The sequence below is a fragment of the Mya arenaria genome, chromosome 10 (genome assembly GCF_026914265.1).
Source record: "Mya arenaria isolate MELC-2E11 chromosome 10, ASM2691426v1".
Taxonomy (NCBI): Eukaryota; Metazoa; Mollusca; class Bivalvia; order Myida; family Myidae; genus Mya; species Mya arenaria.
The window spans coordinates 72,963,562-72,980,752 of NC_069131.1; the positions used below are offsets into that span (position 1 = coordinate 72,963,562).

Sequence of the window (17,191 nt, forward strand, 5' to 3'; positions counted from 1 at the left end):
ATGTCATGTCAATTCTAGGTTATAAACTAGAGATTGCTTTTTTGAAAAAGCGCATGTCTCCCCCATTGTGTGGTCGTAGGTGAGAAATAATCAATGATGGACATGAAATTTGTACTTCCTCCCTACCAAGTTTGGTGAACCTAGGTCAAACCATTCTCAAGATATTGAGCGGAAATGTTTTTTACATTGGGGGTCGCCACGACCTTGACCTTTGACCTAGTGACCCCAAAAACAATAGGGATCTTCTACACCTCACGACCAACCTCCCTACCAAGTTTGGTGAACCTAGGTCAAACCGTTCTCAAGATTTTGAGCAGAAATGTTTTTTACATTGGGGGTCGCCGCGACCTTGACCTTTGACCTAGTGACCCCAAAAACAATAGGGATCCTCTACACCTCACGACCAACCTCCCTACCAAGTTTGGTGAACCTAGGTCAAACCGTTCTCAAGATTTTGAGCAGAAATGTTTTTTATATTGGGGGTCGCCGCGACCTTGACCTTTGACCTAGTGACCCCAAAAACAATAGGGATCCTCTACACCTCACGACCAACCTCCCTACCAAGTTTGGTGATCCTAGGTCATGCGGTTTTCCAGTTATCGATCGGAAACGAAGTGTGACGTACGGACTGACGGACTGACGGACTACCGGACTGACGGACAGGGCAAAAACAATATGTCTCCCCCAGAGAGGGGGAGACATAATTATAATATGCATGCAGAGTTGATTTGAACCACAAGGTAAATGATGTCATTGTTTACATCCATACTGCTCTCTGATTGGATAAGCATGAAATCATTTAACCAATGGTATACAATATTACATGTATTGGCTATTCTCTTATACAAATGTATATTTTCTCACAATTAAATAATTATTTGCAGATACTTTTTTGTATCAGGGTTGAATATTTATTTAAAATGTAAATATAAGGATTGATCACATCTTTCATGCCTTCATGCTTTATAATAGCAAGAGCAAGCAACTTCCAAGAAGCATGCTATCAATACTTAAAAGCACTTGGCAATTATTCACAGTAATCATAGACCAAAATAATTGTAAACAGCCCATCTAAATGAACTAGTCTTACCAAAAAAAGGCACAATACTTATAGGGTAACAGGTCTTCCCAAGAATGGCACAAAATGTTGTCTTTTTATATGCAGGGAATCTAAAGATGTTGTTGTGGACAAACAGAATTCAGGTTATGTAACTGGCCTTACCAAGAATTGCACAGAAGAGGTTTTTATATGCGGGGAATCTGAAGACGTCAGTGTGGATGATTTTCCAGCCATTGTCTTCCTGGTCCAGCTCCTCACTTTCTTCATCATCAACGTTGTAGCGAGCAAAGTCTGATTTCAACACCCGAGTCTGAAATACACAATGGTTGCTGGCTTAAGAAACAGGATTCAATCTCTGAAGGGACACAAACTTTTGGACCTGATTGTGTCAATAATATAACAAGAGTTGAGTGTTTCTTTAATACATAAACTTAGTAGTGTCCTGTTTAATGCTTGCAATCCTTAACAAAGTTACAGTCAACAATTTTTCATGAATGACAGTCCATGAGTGACAGTCAACAAGTTAAAGAATGACAAAATATGAGTAAGTCAAGAAGTTTTATGACCAAAAAGAAGTCTGATCACTCACAAAAATAATTGCGTATTACTATGATTCAACCACAAAAGTACACAAAGTGCATAAAAGGAAAATAAAACAATGAAATAGTGCAAGACTCTCAAAACTTCAAGAAAGCAGTGCAAAAACGACATGCTTGACATGTATGAGCATAAAAAACACATTGACAATAAAAAACATTGAAATTGTCAATCAGTCATTAAAATTAAGGAAGTATGACTCGCTAAATAAATGCAGAAATAGAGCAAACACAAAAAGAATTTAACAAGTATGAAGTTCTTGGGTGCAAGTATTCTTTAGATATTGAGCGGAAACCATAGGTCACAGCCAACGAATCATTTTTCACCTGAAGGTCACTGCGACCATGACCTTTGACCTACTGAAAAGTCAATAGGGGTCATCAACTATTCATGACCAACCAGCATACCAAGTATGAAGTTCCTGGATTTAAAAGACCTTCAGTTATTCAGTGGAAACCGTTTTTTTTCACCTCAAGGTCACCGTAACCTTGACCTTTGACCTATTGATTTCAAAATAGGGGTCATTTACTGGTCATGACCAACATGCATACCAAGTATGAAGTTCCTGGGTCCAAGCGTCTATAGTTATTGAGCAGAAACAAAGTGTGACAGCACATAAATGGGGGAGATATCATTCTAGTTTCCACAGTCAGTATATACTGCAAGACTACATGAATATTTTTGAGAAATGAACAAGAATTTAAATCCATTATATAAATGTGTCATTTGATGGCTATTTTATAATACATGACTGAATGAATGTAAAATTTTGATAGGCATGAAATAGATAAAACCGTTATGGATCTCGGCAACTACTGAGTAATAGCTTGACAAAATGATATATTCATAGGCTGATGTATGGTCTAGCACCAAAATGTCCTGACCCCAGACCCTGCCTCACCCTTTCATTTGTGGAAATATGTTTTTCTGAGTGTTTGGTATGAGTACATCTATATATAAAAAATGAAAATGGTGACATTTATACCAGAGCTATGGAATCCATATCAAGTTTGTAGTCCTTATACTGTAAAAAAATACAAACAAAATCTTGGTATCTGTTCCAAAGCAAGGGTGAGAGTGGTCTAGGGGCTCAGGTGCCTCCTCTCACCCAAGAGGTTCCTTTATAAGTGATTTTAACGAAGTTTTCAACTAAAATTTTCAATCTTACAATATCTGGTCATAAGCTATGCAGGGATCATGTTGATGAAATCGAGACTTGCTAAAAAAACACACGAATCCTTAATTCATTTTCATTTATGTTACCAAGTGATCAACATTTTGATGAACAAGCCCGAATATTTAAATAACCCTTGCACATATTGTCCAAATGTAACTTTTTTTACAACGCAGTAGCACCTTTGGCTGTTCAACTGCACGAAAGGGGAAAATATTTTGATTGGACGGTTTGAGTCTAACTTTGTGTTCACTTGGGATTGTAAAACAACCGTTCCTTATTTGATTATATTACACTAGTGTAAAATAACTTGACATTGGTGTCAAAACTTTTTACCCAAAATTGAATAATAACTTTAATTTTGGAGACTGCTGTGTCGTTTCATAACAAGAATCTCACATTCATTGCCCTTAATTACAATTAGGCATGAAAGTTGTTACAGTCAAATGTTGCTTAAATAAAAAAAATTCTAAACTTGTGTCAAAGTTTTTGTTTTAAATGGCCAGGAATGTGAGATCCTACATGTATAACCTGACCGATTAACCACCCTAAGCTGTGAGATCCTACATGTATAACCTGACCGATTAACCACCCTAAACTAACAAGTACGTACCAGTATAATAACGACAAAGCCGATAAGCAGGAACACGAGGACCATGGAGTTGATAATACTCAACCAGTGGATCTGAAATGTACACAAGTTTCAATGATAAAATTCTGGCTCTCAAATGTACAGAGCTGGGAAGGTATTCATAAAAGTTCTTAAGTCATTTCTTTACTTAAGTCATTTCTTTACTTTTACTTAAGTCATTTCTTTACTTAAGTCATTTCTTTACTTAAGTCGATTTATTTACTTAAGTCATTTCTTTACTTAAGTCGATTTCTTTACTTAAGTCATTTCTTTACTTAAGTCGATTTCTTTACTTAAGTCATTTCTTTACTTAAGTCATTTCTTTACTTAAGTCGATTTCTTTACATAAGTCGATTTCTTTACTTAAGTCATTTCTTTACTTAAGTCGATTTCTTTAATTTTTCATAGTCAAATCAAAAAGAAATGTATACATGTTGTTAACATTAAAGCATTTTTTTCAATGAGGTCAATGAAAATAATGTATTTCAGAATTCAAAATGAGATGATACTAAAATCAGGAAAGTAGCTTAAGTTAGGAAATGACTTTATGAAACCAGCGCAGGTGACCAAAATTTATATACGGTATGATATGATATGATAATAAGCAAGGGAAATATTATAGAGAAAAATCAACTAAAAACTGGTTATACTATGTTTGGTACACAGGGTATTTACATATGAAACAATTTATTCCAAGTCCATGAACATGAACAGAGAGCAATAAATTAAGCCATATTCTGGGGGGGGGGGGGGGGGGGAATAACTGCATACTCTTTATCATAAAATGTGGTAGTTGTTATGTTTGGTTAAAGTTTGCCAATGTTATCATGCAAACTAGCCAAAACATAATTTGCGGACTGAGGACAGCTTATCAACACATAACTGGCCCCATTTTTTATATGCAAGCAACGTCCCAAATAAATGCGCAAACAACAAACCTCGAGAGTTTTGGGGAAAAAGCTGTTGTCTCGCAGTCTCTTGGAGCGCTCCTCATATTTTAACCTGAAAAAATGACAACATTCTTTTTTATTTCTGACATCATGCATCATACCTGCTCACAGTAGAACAATTGACTGTTATTAATGTAGAAGGTGGAGATTGAAAATAGTTTAAATTATTAAATTTATTATCGAAATAATCAGACATTTTCGATAAATTTTCGATTGTGTAATCAAAATTGGGAGAAAATTAAATGTTGGAAACTAAATCGCAAAAATAACAAGCTGCATTTGATCGTTAATAAGTTATCATAAAAAAAGCTAGTAGGTCTTAGCTGAATACAAAATAGTTTATACTGTTGTTCCATATGTTTCTATTTTTTAGAAAATGCAGACACAAAATGATAATCAATATCGAAATCATGCAATATTTGGTGACCTCAATCCAAAACAATAAATTTTTCATTTTTTCTCTGGTTTTGCTTATTAAAATAGTTCTTAAATCTATCAGTCTTTTCTTTGTTATATATAGAAACAATCTACAGAATTTTAGAATGCGTTTTATTGTTGTTTCTATTTTGAAGAGATAACTGAAACTCTTACCCAGAATTATGCCACTTCACACTGTAGGTAAACGCCACTTCCAGTGGGGCCGTAACATCGTCCAAACTGACCGGCTCCTTTTCCTTCGTCGAGACATTTGCGTAGATGATGTGTTCTCCATTATACTCGATGTTAAAATGAAGGTGAGCCCACAGGTAGACTTTATGGGTGTGAGGGAGAAAGCCCCCCTCTTCTAAGTGACCAATAAACCCGCGAATTGGAATATCATCTGAAATACATTATACATAAGTTTTAATTATATAAAGTGAGTCCATTTTTCTCTTAGGTGATATTTTCATTCCTTTTACACTGATATCAACTCTTACATCTGGATAGGTCAGCTCCCTATTCAACATAATGAAAGTGGGATTCAAACTATCAAAGAAAAGGCCTATAATCAAATATCAAATAAACTGATATATTGCAATGTGCCATAAAATGTAACATTATGTGAAATAATTTCCTATTTTCTATGTGGCCTATCAGAAAACATAACACCAAGTGACATAATTGCCCATTCACTAGATGTTGCAAAAAAATATCTACATAAATACACCACATCATACAAGTATGCCATAAGTAGAGATGCTTATGCTCGAATAATTTTTCTCCATTTCCAGGAAGCATAACTAGCCAATGATTTAGGGCCAGAGCTATTTCCCTTATCTCACACAAAAAACTCATGTTTAACCTTCAATAGTTCTAAATACTAAACACTTTTCCTCCTTAAAATGAAGGGTATTTTTGTCTAAGGGTATTTTTGTCTAAGGGTTCATAAGCTGTCCTATCACATAACGTTGCTTGTGCTAGTCTCAGTGGTATATAACTCGACCTTGACATCATTTCCCCCTACTAATCAAACTTCAAACTTTTTACCTAAAAAAGGAATATTTTTTTTATTTTGGGCAATGAATGTGTCATGCGATAAAAAGAATCTTACATTTATTGCCATTTAAAACTCATTACCAAAAGACATATATCTACCTAAAGGCTTGCTTCACTAATTTTTGTTTGAAATTACGATTAAAGAAAAATGCTATATATTCACCAGTGGTCGAAATTAGCACAAGCCCGCAAGCCCTGCACTGGTAAATTGTCTTCTGGGCTTGCTAAAATTCTGAATTTTATATATCAGGGCTTGTTAAAATATAAGATGCCAAGCAATAGAATAAGAATTCGGGCTTGTTCATCCAAATGTCTAATTTCAATGACTGATTCAGGGATGTCATCAGACCAACAATTGAAATCCTAAAATTGGGTTTGACTTTAAGGGGTTTGGCTTCTTGTGGGTTTAGGAAAATTTGAAATATTAATTTAAAGCCATTTATGTCCATTTCAAGGTATTTCCTACTATTTCTGATGCAAATGTCCAGCGAATAAGTGAAAACACTATATAAACATACAGCAGTCTGAGACTGCAAGCTCTCATTCTGGGCTCGCAGTCCTGATTTCAGGACAAATTCTGAATTAAAACATCCCTGCGTTAGACAAGCATAGTTCTCAGTAGATTGGATTAAAAACATAAGCACTATTAGAGAGCTTGTTTGTGTAGTCATATAATGTTTTTATGTCATTTCTAAATGTCAAAGAAGGCTTAATGAAATTAACTACAAGTGCACTTAAAATATCCTTAAACTTAAGTCTTCTAAGCCATTTATGCATAAATCTACTGTTTATTTAAAAAACCCACCCCATTTAGACAGACATTAGAACAAAATTACAACACATTCTTATTAATGTTGCAAAAAGATAGATATTTAAATTGCTTTTTTATCATTTTCTTTTAATGAAATATACTTTTTCTGTCATATTTCGGTGAGCAATTTTACAAAAATTAAAAGAAAATATTTAAAATGTCAATTTCTTTACAGCTGAAGTTGTACTTTATGTGAAACATGAAGAACAAAAGTTCCACTTACACTGTCCATGATTAAATGCCATACAACACATTTAAATAAATTGTATTTCATTTCCATTATCAAGAGCAACCTTTCTGCACCTTACAGCTTGCATAATAACAACAGTCCAACTTCACAGAACGAATGCCAAAGCTTGTCTTGTTTTTCCTTTAAAAAGGGCCATAACTCAACAATCACTAATGCCAGAATACCTTACATACATGTATGTATTGTATCTGGCAACATGTCTACCAAGTTTCATTGTAATAAGTTAATTTAGTTATATACCATGTGAAAGTCAGAGTACCTTCTCATACATGTGGGTATTGTCTCTGCAGCATGTCTACCAAGTTTCATTATAATAAGCTAATTTAGTTATATACCATGTGAAAGTCAGAGTACAGGCCTTCCTATACAAACATGTGTGCATTTTCTCTGACAACATGTCTACCAAGTTTCACTATAATCTGTTAATTTAGTTATATACCATGTTAAAGTCAGAGTACCTTGCCATGTACATTTGTGTATTGTCTCTGACAACATGTCTACCAAGTTTGATTTTAATATATATGCTAACTTTTTTGTATTAAAACACTTATTTCCTAAAAAAAAATATTTTGGATATTTTTACGCACAATCTTTAATAAGAAATATCATGTCAATGTTATAATACAGGGCTTCTAAAAACCGGCAATTGGCCGGTCTGGACCGATTTTGACCAAGCCAGACCGATTTAAGTTTCAAAAAGTGTAAAAAAAATCGGTCCATTTTTTTAATTTTTTTTTGTAATTTCGGTCCAAAACGACTAAGTCAGTAAAAGATGTAGAAATTGTAAATTTACACAAACATTAATGGGTCATTCACACATTCAAAACTACATCCAATAGGTCATAAAAGTGTCTTGGTTACCATGAGACCGATGCGACCAGCTGCTTTTTCCGCTACACTGATCACTCTATAGCCTATCTGTAAATTAGCAGACGCTTGCAATCGGTCCAAACACGTGTTTTGGTATAAGCAGACGACACAATTAAACAAACTATGTGTTAATTATCTACTTGCAGCTTTCCTGATTAAGTGTTAAAATCGGTCCATATTTTCACATGGCAATATGCTATATGTCTTCGTCGATCATTACATGATATCCGTTTGTTGATTACAAAACGGTTAAATTTAAAATGTTATAAAGAATCATTGCTGGTTAAAAACGGCTTTAAAGATAAATGCATGTCATTGTAAATCGGTGAAAGCATTAAAATACCGAATTAATTAAAGTAATAATATATAGGATATCAACAGCGATATGCTTGATTAACTTCATAGTCTGACAACTGAGTCCGCCGCTTACGTCATATTTATTCGCAGTAATGAAAAAATTGTTGTCGATATCACACTTTAAGCTTGTTGCCCCGATCATAAATCTAGATATATACTATTATTCAAGATTATCAGTTAATGTTGACCCACTAAATAAGCATTAAGCAAATAAATCATAATACTGTTTCACTTTTTGTCGTCTGACCGCCTCCCGACAGCCACAGTTAATTACAATCTCAGTCTTTCTTGTTAGAAACGCCGCAGAACTCGATGAGAATCTCATTTGAATTAAACTTGTATCAATGACTATCCAAATTGGCTATGCTGGCTCTAGAGCCCTCTTACAAATTGCCACATCGCAAAAAATATTGACAGAAAAGACGTCGCGAAAATGTATGACATTTCTATAAAATCGGACTATTGAACAGGTCTTTCTTTTTTTTTTTGGGGGGGGGGGGGGGGGGGAGGGGATTATTATTATTTTTTTTTTTTTTTTTGCGGGGGGGGGGGGGGGGGTCGTCGCCGGGTCCAGACCGATTGAGGTTCCAAAGTTTTAGAAGCCCTGTTATAATACTATAATAAAAATGCACAGTTAGCAGTGTTTTTACATGTTAGAAAAAATGGATTATTAAACAGTTATTGATCAGTAGCATTCACAATTACCAATTGTAAAACTCACCTATGACAAACTCAAAGTAGTACAGATCCTCGATAGCATCTCGCAGCAGCTGTAAGTCATCTTCTTCAAACCGCACACGACACAGTTCCTTGTTCGCTACATCCTCTGTAAAGGAAATAACACAAACAGTTTTTTAATATAATTTTTAATTGAATTTAATAGAAGAAATTACAACATAAATATTTTTCTTAAAATGTAATACATCATTTTATCAATACAAATTCACATATGCAACTATTTAAAAAAAAAAAAAATCTTCATTTTTCTACAAAAAAAGCTTGTGTTTAAAAATGCTATAAACACACAAAACAAGATAGATTTAGTTTGGGTTTTGTTTAAATTTACTTTACAAAGATATTGACAAAGTATTCCCTTTCGTTGGCACCATATTTTTTGTTGGTGTCAGCGTGAATGGTAGGGGGAAACCAGGCTACCTGGAGGAAAATCACTTGTCTGGCTTTGACATAAACCAAACTCACATACGCCAAGTTTTATCCTTAAAGCTTAAAGGTTCTTTCAAACAGTAACTGCCTCAACTGCCTCATTGAAAATAACAACTACAGATTAATGTTTTAAGGAATAGAAAAATGTCCAGGTAATAACAACTCTCTATATGAGATCTTTCTTCAAAGACAAATCTCTCCATTGTTACAAGAGATGAGAACAGTCGCATCATGGATTAGCTGATTTAAGTGATAGAAATCACAAAACCTTCGTCACTTAGAACATTTTATTATGTAACTCTTTTACAATAATATGCCATATCCCTGTATAGTACTCTTCACCCAAATAATAAACATATTACTCATATTATGCACCATATATATCACAAACAATAAGACTAGATTTACACAAGAGTCACCAACAAGAACGACAATTCAGTCCACTTGATTACTCAAGTGGACAATAAGACTAAAAGAGTTACTCCCCTTACTGTGACTACAGATTTCACCCATTACTGAATCATTCAAATGTTTGTGGCCCTCATAGTAAATTTATCCCCATAAATCAATGGACACAGCTAATTGCTTTTGCAATTACAAATTACTCTGCAATTAGGGAGCCCAGGGTGGTATTCAATTTAAGTCTTACTTGGATCTAAGAACCATGTAGCTAATCGGTATACGTGGACCTTTACAGTGAATGCAGTATGATGTACGACCATATAAGATTTACATCAGTTGCGTATGGAATACCATCTCAAGTGCCATATTCAATGTTGTTCTTATCCTTGGCCTTTGAGACATGCCTCACTGATTCCATTCAGTTCATTGGCCAGTTATTTTCACCCATTCAGTTCATTGGCCAGTTATTTTATCCATTCTGTCCATTGGCCAGTTATTTTTATCCATTCCGTCCATTGGCCAGTTATTTTTATCCATTCAGTCCATTGGCCAGTTATTTTTATCCATTCAGTCCATTGGCCAGTTATTTTTATCCATTCAGTTTATTGACAAGTTATTTTTACAGTCCAATCAAAACACTTTGACGCTGATCTTTAAAATAAGTAAACCCTAAGGGGAATACAGCCCCAGGAATCCGAGAGTCCTATATTTAGGCCCGAACACCTTATTTCTATAAGAGTATTGAAACTTCATGCAATTAGCAAAATCTTTAGCAGAATAGATTGATTCTATGGAATTAGTTTTCTTTTCTGTATGATTTTGCATTTATCAATAGCTGTTGGACTCCTTGATTATAACTTGGACTTCTATAATTTGTAGGTTAGGTAGTCTGACAGACTTCTGTGCAAAAAACAAAACAAGTGTTTTACATTGGCTGGTTAACTCTCTTTTGATCTTTTTAAATCCACTAGTATTACAGTTCATTCCTGTGAGAATGCATAAGAATAAGTCTTCCAGTACATGCTAAAATGTGATAAAACATTGAGAGCCTTACTTTAGAATTACCTGGAATAAAGGTGTCCCTGAGATGATTAGAACAAACTCTTAATTAAGCCAGGCACATTTGACAGGTTTATTCCTTTAACTAAGAGCATTAATACCATATCTAAGGATTTAGTTACGTGAAAATGAAGAAAAAAATATGGATGTTAACTCGTTTTATTTCTAATCTTTTCATAAAGAAGAAATTAAGTATTGATTGGTGGCGTTGATGATGGTTAAGGATTTTCTATCACAAACTAAAGTAATAAAGACTAGAGGAGGTGTGTGACAACGTGGTCGATGCAGATTACGGCTTACAACTGACAGTCAGGCAATGTGGATTAACAAGGAAAAATATGAGAAAAGAAAAGAAAATGCAGGATGGCAGAAAACAAGTTTTCCTTTCACATCCTTGCAGGCTCAATTCTGACCCCCATTCCCCGTGGACAGATTTTTTTGGATTAATTTAAAACATTAGCTGGTTATGGTCACTGAGTAAAACTTTAAATAAGAGGTATTCAAATTCCTTCATGATTTGTTTTTCATTGTTGATGAAGTTGTACAGCCAAAACATTTAGAAAATAAAAGGTGAAGACTTTCAATTGTGTTTATGGGATAAAAATATTACATTTCAATTACCTTACAAGATGGTAGTAATTGTTTAAAAAAACAAAACAAAAAAAGAAAACAATAACAATGCACATTCTTTCAAAAATCTAATGACGCTAAGACTACAGGCCGTCTCTAAGTTAGAGGACCCACACAAAGATCTGACCACTTATGGGATTTGTCTTGAGAAGAATTGGAAGCCGACAAAACTCTCGCCACTTCACCAATGAAGAGCACTAAATCTGGATACAAACTGACATTATTCCACGCGCTAAGACGTTGGATCTACTAAAACTCAATCTGTCAAATGCCAATTTGCATTTAAATCTCGATCCTGATTGAAGCCCCATCCGTAACATAAGCAGCTTAGAATGATCACTTCTTAAATCCTATTTTCCCTTTTTTATTATTCTTATTCTTCCTATTCTTTTCAAAAAACAATCTGCATCGGCTAGATGATTGCATATGATTTTTCAAGCTTTTCATGTCTCTTGATGAGATTAGAAATTAATCAGCCCAAGCTCAGTTTCCAACGAGAATAAGGGGGGGTAATTCCGCTAGATGGACGTTGATAGGTATAATCCGCGAACATCTAATCACATACTGACAAATTCCTCATTAACCTGAGTATTCATCTTTTATTGAGGATTATACATCAGGTCAGCCACGATACGGGCAATCTACGGGGTGGAGGCGGAAATGTTGTAAGTGACATTAAATAAAGATACACATAGAACCTTCCACTATATCAACTTTCAAATTCTTATTTCGTCTCCTCTTATAAACCGTTACGGATTCATTAGTATTAGAACATTATTTCACCGAGTTCATATTAAGGATTTTCTATCAGGCACCATTGTTCTTACTTTGACAATATTAAAGTGGGGGATATTTTAACATGGTTAAGGTACTTAGTTACAGATTTGAAGTTATGGGGTTACTTAATTCGACTTATATTATTTTGGTTAAAGAACATAGTTATGAGATTATTCATTGACTTGATTTCATTATTGTCAAATAATTTAATTATAGATTTAAAGTTATAGGGTAACTTTATTTGACTTATATCAGTAAGGTAAAAGTCAATAGTAATGAGATAAATTCATTCACTTAAGGTCAAATAACTCACTTACAGACTAGAAGTTATGAGGTTTATTAACGTTCGATTTATTTCACCATGGTCCAAGTACTTAATTATAGATTTAAAATTATGAGTTTCATTGACGTTCGATTTATTTCACCATGGTCCAAGTACTTAATTATAGATTTAAAATTATGAGGTTTATTGACGTTCGATTTATTTCACCATGGTCCAAGTACTTAATTATAGATTTAAAATTATGAGTTTCATTGACGTTCGATTTATTTCACCATGGTCCAAGTACTTAATTATAGATTTAAAATTATGAGTTTCATTGACGTTCGATTTATTTCACCATGGTCAAAGTACTCAATTATAGATTTAAAATTATGAGTTTCATTGACGTTCGATTTATTTCACCATGGTCCAAGTACTTAATTATAGATTTAAAATTATGAGTTTCATTGACGTTCGATTTATTTCACCATGGTCCAAGTACTTAATTATAGATTTAAAATTATGAGTTTCATTGACGTTCGATTTATTTCACCATGGTCCAAGTACTTAATTATAGATTTAAAATTATGAGGTTTATTGACGTTCGATTTATTTCACCATGGTCAAAGTACTCAATTATAGATTTAAAATTATGAGTTTCATTGACGTTCGATTTATTTCACCATGGTCCAAGTACTTAATTATAGATTTAAAATTATGAGTTTCATTGACGTTCGATTTATTTCACCATGGTCCAAGTACTTAATTATAGATTTGAAATTATGAGTTTTATTGATGTTCGATTTATTTCACCATGGTCCAAGTACTCAATTATAGATTTAAAATTATGAGGTTTGTTGACGTTCGATTTATTTCACCATGGTCAAAGTACTTAATTATAGATTTAAAATTATGAGGTTTGTTGACGTTCGATTTATTTCACCATGGTCAAAGTACTCAATTATAGATTTAAAATTATGAGGTTTGTTGACGTTCGATTTATTTCACCATGGTCAAAGTACTCAATTATAGATTTGAAGTTGTGAGGTTTTATGATGTTTGATTTATTTCACCATGGTCAAAGTAAGGGATTGAACAAGAATCAAGTATAGCTGAAGGGCGAAGGCCGATTATTTACCTTCCAGGTCCGCGATAATTGAGTATATAAATCCATAACTGATTGTCGATTGGAATAGCAAAGGGAAGTAACCACTGTATCGTGTAAAGACACATTTACCCGTACTCTATAAAGCCAGGAAAAGTACTGACAAATACAGCAATCATAACACAGGGGAGTTAATTCTTGCAACTTCCTTTCAAAATGACAGCACCCATAGCATGACATGATCTTTACAATTTTCTCAGCAATACAGGCTGGATTGTCTGGAAATACCTCGGGTTTCAGAAAGCAAAGGTGGGCAACCACTCAAAACCAATTTAGTCATGGAAACGTTATAATATCTTGATTTGAACATTTCTGAACTTTAATTTGAAGTTATTCTTTAAATTCAAACAATTCACAGCCAAATCTTTATGCTTTATACACATGACTATGATTGCTAAAAAAGCATTAATTTTGTAATGTTGAACTATGATTGACTAAAGTGGTATATCTTTGATAAGATTGTTTTGATGTTACTAACTACAGGGCTTCCATTAAGAATTTGAAACTGGAAGTATGATAATTTCCTGTCCATCCATATTGGAAGTTTTTCACTGAAATTTTGAAGTTTTAGTCTCCCGAATACAATAATTCTTTCCACTGACTATTGCAACTAGCATGTTAAAAATCAAATAATTTGCAACTATAAAAAGCCAAATTTACCGATCTAGATTATAATAATTAATGTTACTTCAAGACTGATTGAAATTGTGACCATACAAGTAATATTGACACAAGGTTTTGATATTTTGAACTTTCAACTTTTGAAGTTTCTTTAAAATTATGTACTTTCAAGGGATTAATTTTGGAAGTTTTAGCCCATTTCTAGTTCACACAGTCAGGAAACATTTAAATGGTAGGTATTCATGTCTGTTTCATTTGAAAAAAAAAATTGATTGAAGAAGCTGTTTTAAAGCTGATAACTATTTTATTAGTATCAGCTGAGTTATAGGAGCTAGAAGCTTTTAATTAAATGTATTAGAACACAAATTAAACACTCTATTTAAAGCCTTTGAGTCTTAAAGAAAGGCAAAATAACCAGACCAGAAACCAAATTAGGTCATCAGACATGAACTTTAGCATTTAAGTCAGAAAAAGTCCATGCAGAAATTTCAAAAAAGTTAAATAGAATAAACAAAGTTGCATTTATAACAATTTCCTTATACTTTATTCGTCGATTGTCTAATGTAAAAACTTCATGGGCAAATCAAATGTTGTGTTTCTAGGAAATACCCCAAGGGGTATATTAACCCCAACCCCAGACATTACCCCATAGGTTAATGTTGCCATAAAATGCAACATATGTCAATCTATTCTTCTTTTTTCAGATGAGCTAAAAATGAGTTGAATGTGAAATAATGACTGAATTTCTAAATCCTGTTCATTGTCCCTTTTTTTCTTTATTTTTTTCACTTTTGCACATTATATTCCTATTAACAATCACCCAATAGATATAATACATAAGGATGTAACAGACTATTTGGTTATAGTGCGCTCCACAATCTTAAGTGGCAAAGAACAATATACTGTTGATCAACAAAATACAACACATAATTAATACAAAGGTTTAATTCATTGCCTTACAAGTTATGTTTAAATAATTTTATTAAAATTAAATTGGACAAAAATAGTGCCTGCTGTGTCATTCAAACCAGGTTGTCCAGTTTTCACAGTGGTAAGTGCGCTCGCTTCTCACCAAGGCGGCCGGGTTGGATTCCTAATCTGGGAGCATGCGAGTCTGATTGGTGGTCTAAGTGGGTTTTCTCTAGGTTCCATGGTTTCCCCCACTTTACAAGACCTCACTGTCACACAGCATCGTGCCAACGAGAGTGACTTAGTGACTCAGTATAAGTTAATATAACATTCTTCATAATTGTTGTAAAACAAAGTTTAATATAAACTGACTCAAACCTTTGATGTCCTGATTCATAGTCAAGGGCATAATTGTGAGCTGCAACAGCTTACACAAATCATTGTAGAAAAGTGTACTTAAACATTTCCCATGATATATCTCAAATGATATTGAATCCCAGCAGAAAGTATTGGATAAATTTAACTTCCTTGTTGAATTACATTTATTATATAGCTAAAGGAAGCCTCTGATTGGCTGACAGAAATGTCGCCATAAAATGACCTACTTTGCTTGAACCTCAGACTGTAATACAGGAATTATTAATAAAATATTCTGGTTTGCCCAAGCTAATCCTCCAGTACAAACAGAATTATACCATTTTAATACACACTGACACATGTTACTTTGGAAACAAAAGAGTCATTGGCCTGTTACATGAATTTCAATAGTTTGAAATTCACTTTTTATTTGTATATGCATGGAAAAACCTAGTTATGTGTTTTCTGGGCTATATATATTAAATCTCAACTGATATGCCCTGTAAAATTGTCTAAGTGAACATCTTTATCACAATATCAAAGTTAAAAAATATCTCACATAAAATATAAACCAGAATGAATCGTTTCAGACCAAATTAGACAAATAGCCAAAGAAGCGTCATCTTTTGCGCTAAATCCTGGACCCTCCCATGTATTAAATATGGAAACAGGATTCCACATTTGATTTATATAATGTTTCATCAGATTTGAGCAAAGCAATGTTTTATAGATGAACTTTATCTCTAGGAACACATCAATGTTACGAAAGCACAGCCAAGGACAAACTCACGTTTGAAGTTGATGTTGTACATAGAGACAGCCATACGATCTCCATCCAAAACCTCGCCCAGGGTCAAGCTCTTGTGTTCAATCTAAAAATAGAATAACTTTCATTAAAGGGACTTACCACAAGATTTTGTGTTGGTAATCATTTTTTCCTTTAACTTTGATAACATTGAGTGATTTTACTAACTTTCATGAACAAACACCACATAGAAACTGGCAGATATTCATTTGAATTAAATTCTGTAAATCCAGGCCTTCACTGATCAAATTTTCAATACCTTTATGTACTATTTTTAGCAACTATTTTTCTATCACATTTCTGAATAATTATTAATAATCAGGATTCTCAATAAGTTTCGGTTGAACCGTCTCAAATAGTAAAATAACCGACCAGCTTCTACTTAATATTCTACTGAAAATTCAATTAGTTTCCAAATTTCTTATTGAGAACACTGATAATAGAGCTCTAGTTTTGTACCTATTATGATGTTTTACCATTTAAACAAACATTTTCTTCACACTTTACATCCTTTTTTTTTCATTGTCAGAACTAAAGTCCCTAACAGCAATTTAGATCTATTACTGGCGATTCAATAAACAGCAACTTTCTAGTGCATCACACCATGGCCATAACATTATATGTATAAAGACCTCCACCTTCTTCTTTGAAAAAAAAACAACAGCGTAAAACATATAAATCAAATCATCCAAACTATTCCATACATGACTGAAAAGAAAGTGTGTTTTTTTCTGGAATTTGGGGAAGATACCAGTCCTATACCCATGGAGTTTGGAATTTTTATGTTGTTTTTCACAAATATGGATTTTTTTATTAATACTATGTAAGTTGAACATACAAAAATGCTTTTTTTTACCTTTTATT

The 17,191-nt window shown here is 33.5% G+C and overlaps 1 protein-coding gene across 2 annotated transcripts in view; it reads right to left on the reverse strand.

Moving 5' to 3' along the window:
- The window catches only part of LOC128205830 (transmembrane 9 superfamily member 1-like), a 29,210-nt gene that overhangs the window by 9,259 nt on the left and 2,760 nt on the right, over positions 1-17,191 (reverse strand). The window contains exons 3-9 of one of the 2 annotated variants that reach the window (XM_052907832.1): positions 16,313-16,394; positions 8,898-9,002; positions 5,004-5,232; positions 4,401-4,464; positions 3,445-3,516; positions 2,643-2,681; positions 1,223-1,370 (exon numbers count right to left, since the gene is read on the reverse strand). In XM_052907832.1, coding sequence (XP_052763792.1) covers positions 1,223-1,370; positions 2,643-2,681; positions 3,445-3,516; positions 4,401-4,464; positions 5,004-5,232; positions 8,898-9,002; positions 16,313-16,394 — 739 coding nt within the window. The remainder of the gene's footprint in view (positions 1-1,222; positions 1,371-2,642; positions 2,682-3,444; positions 3,517-4,400; positions 4,465-5,003; positions 5,233-8,897; positions 9,003-16,312; positions 16,395-17,191) is intronic. The other variant, XM_052907833.1, reaches the window with a different exon arrangement.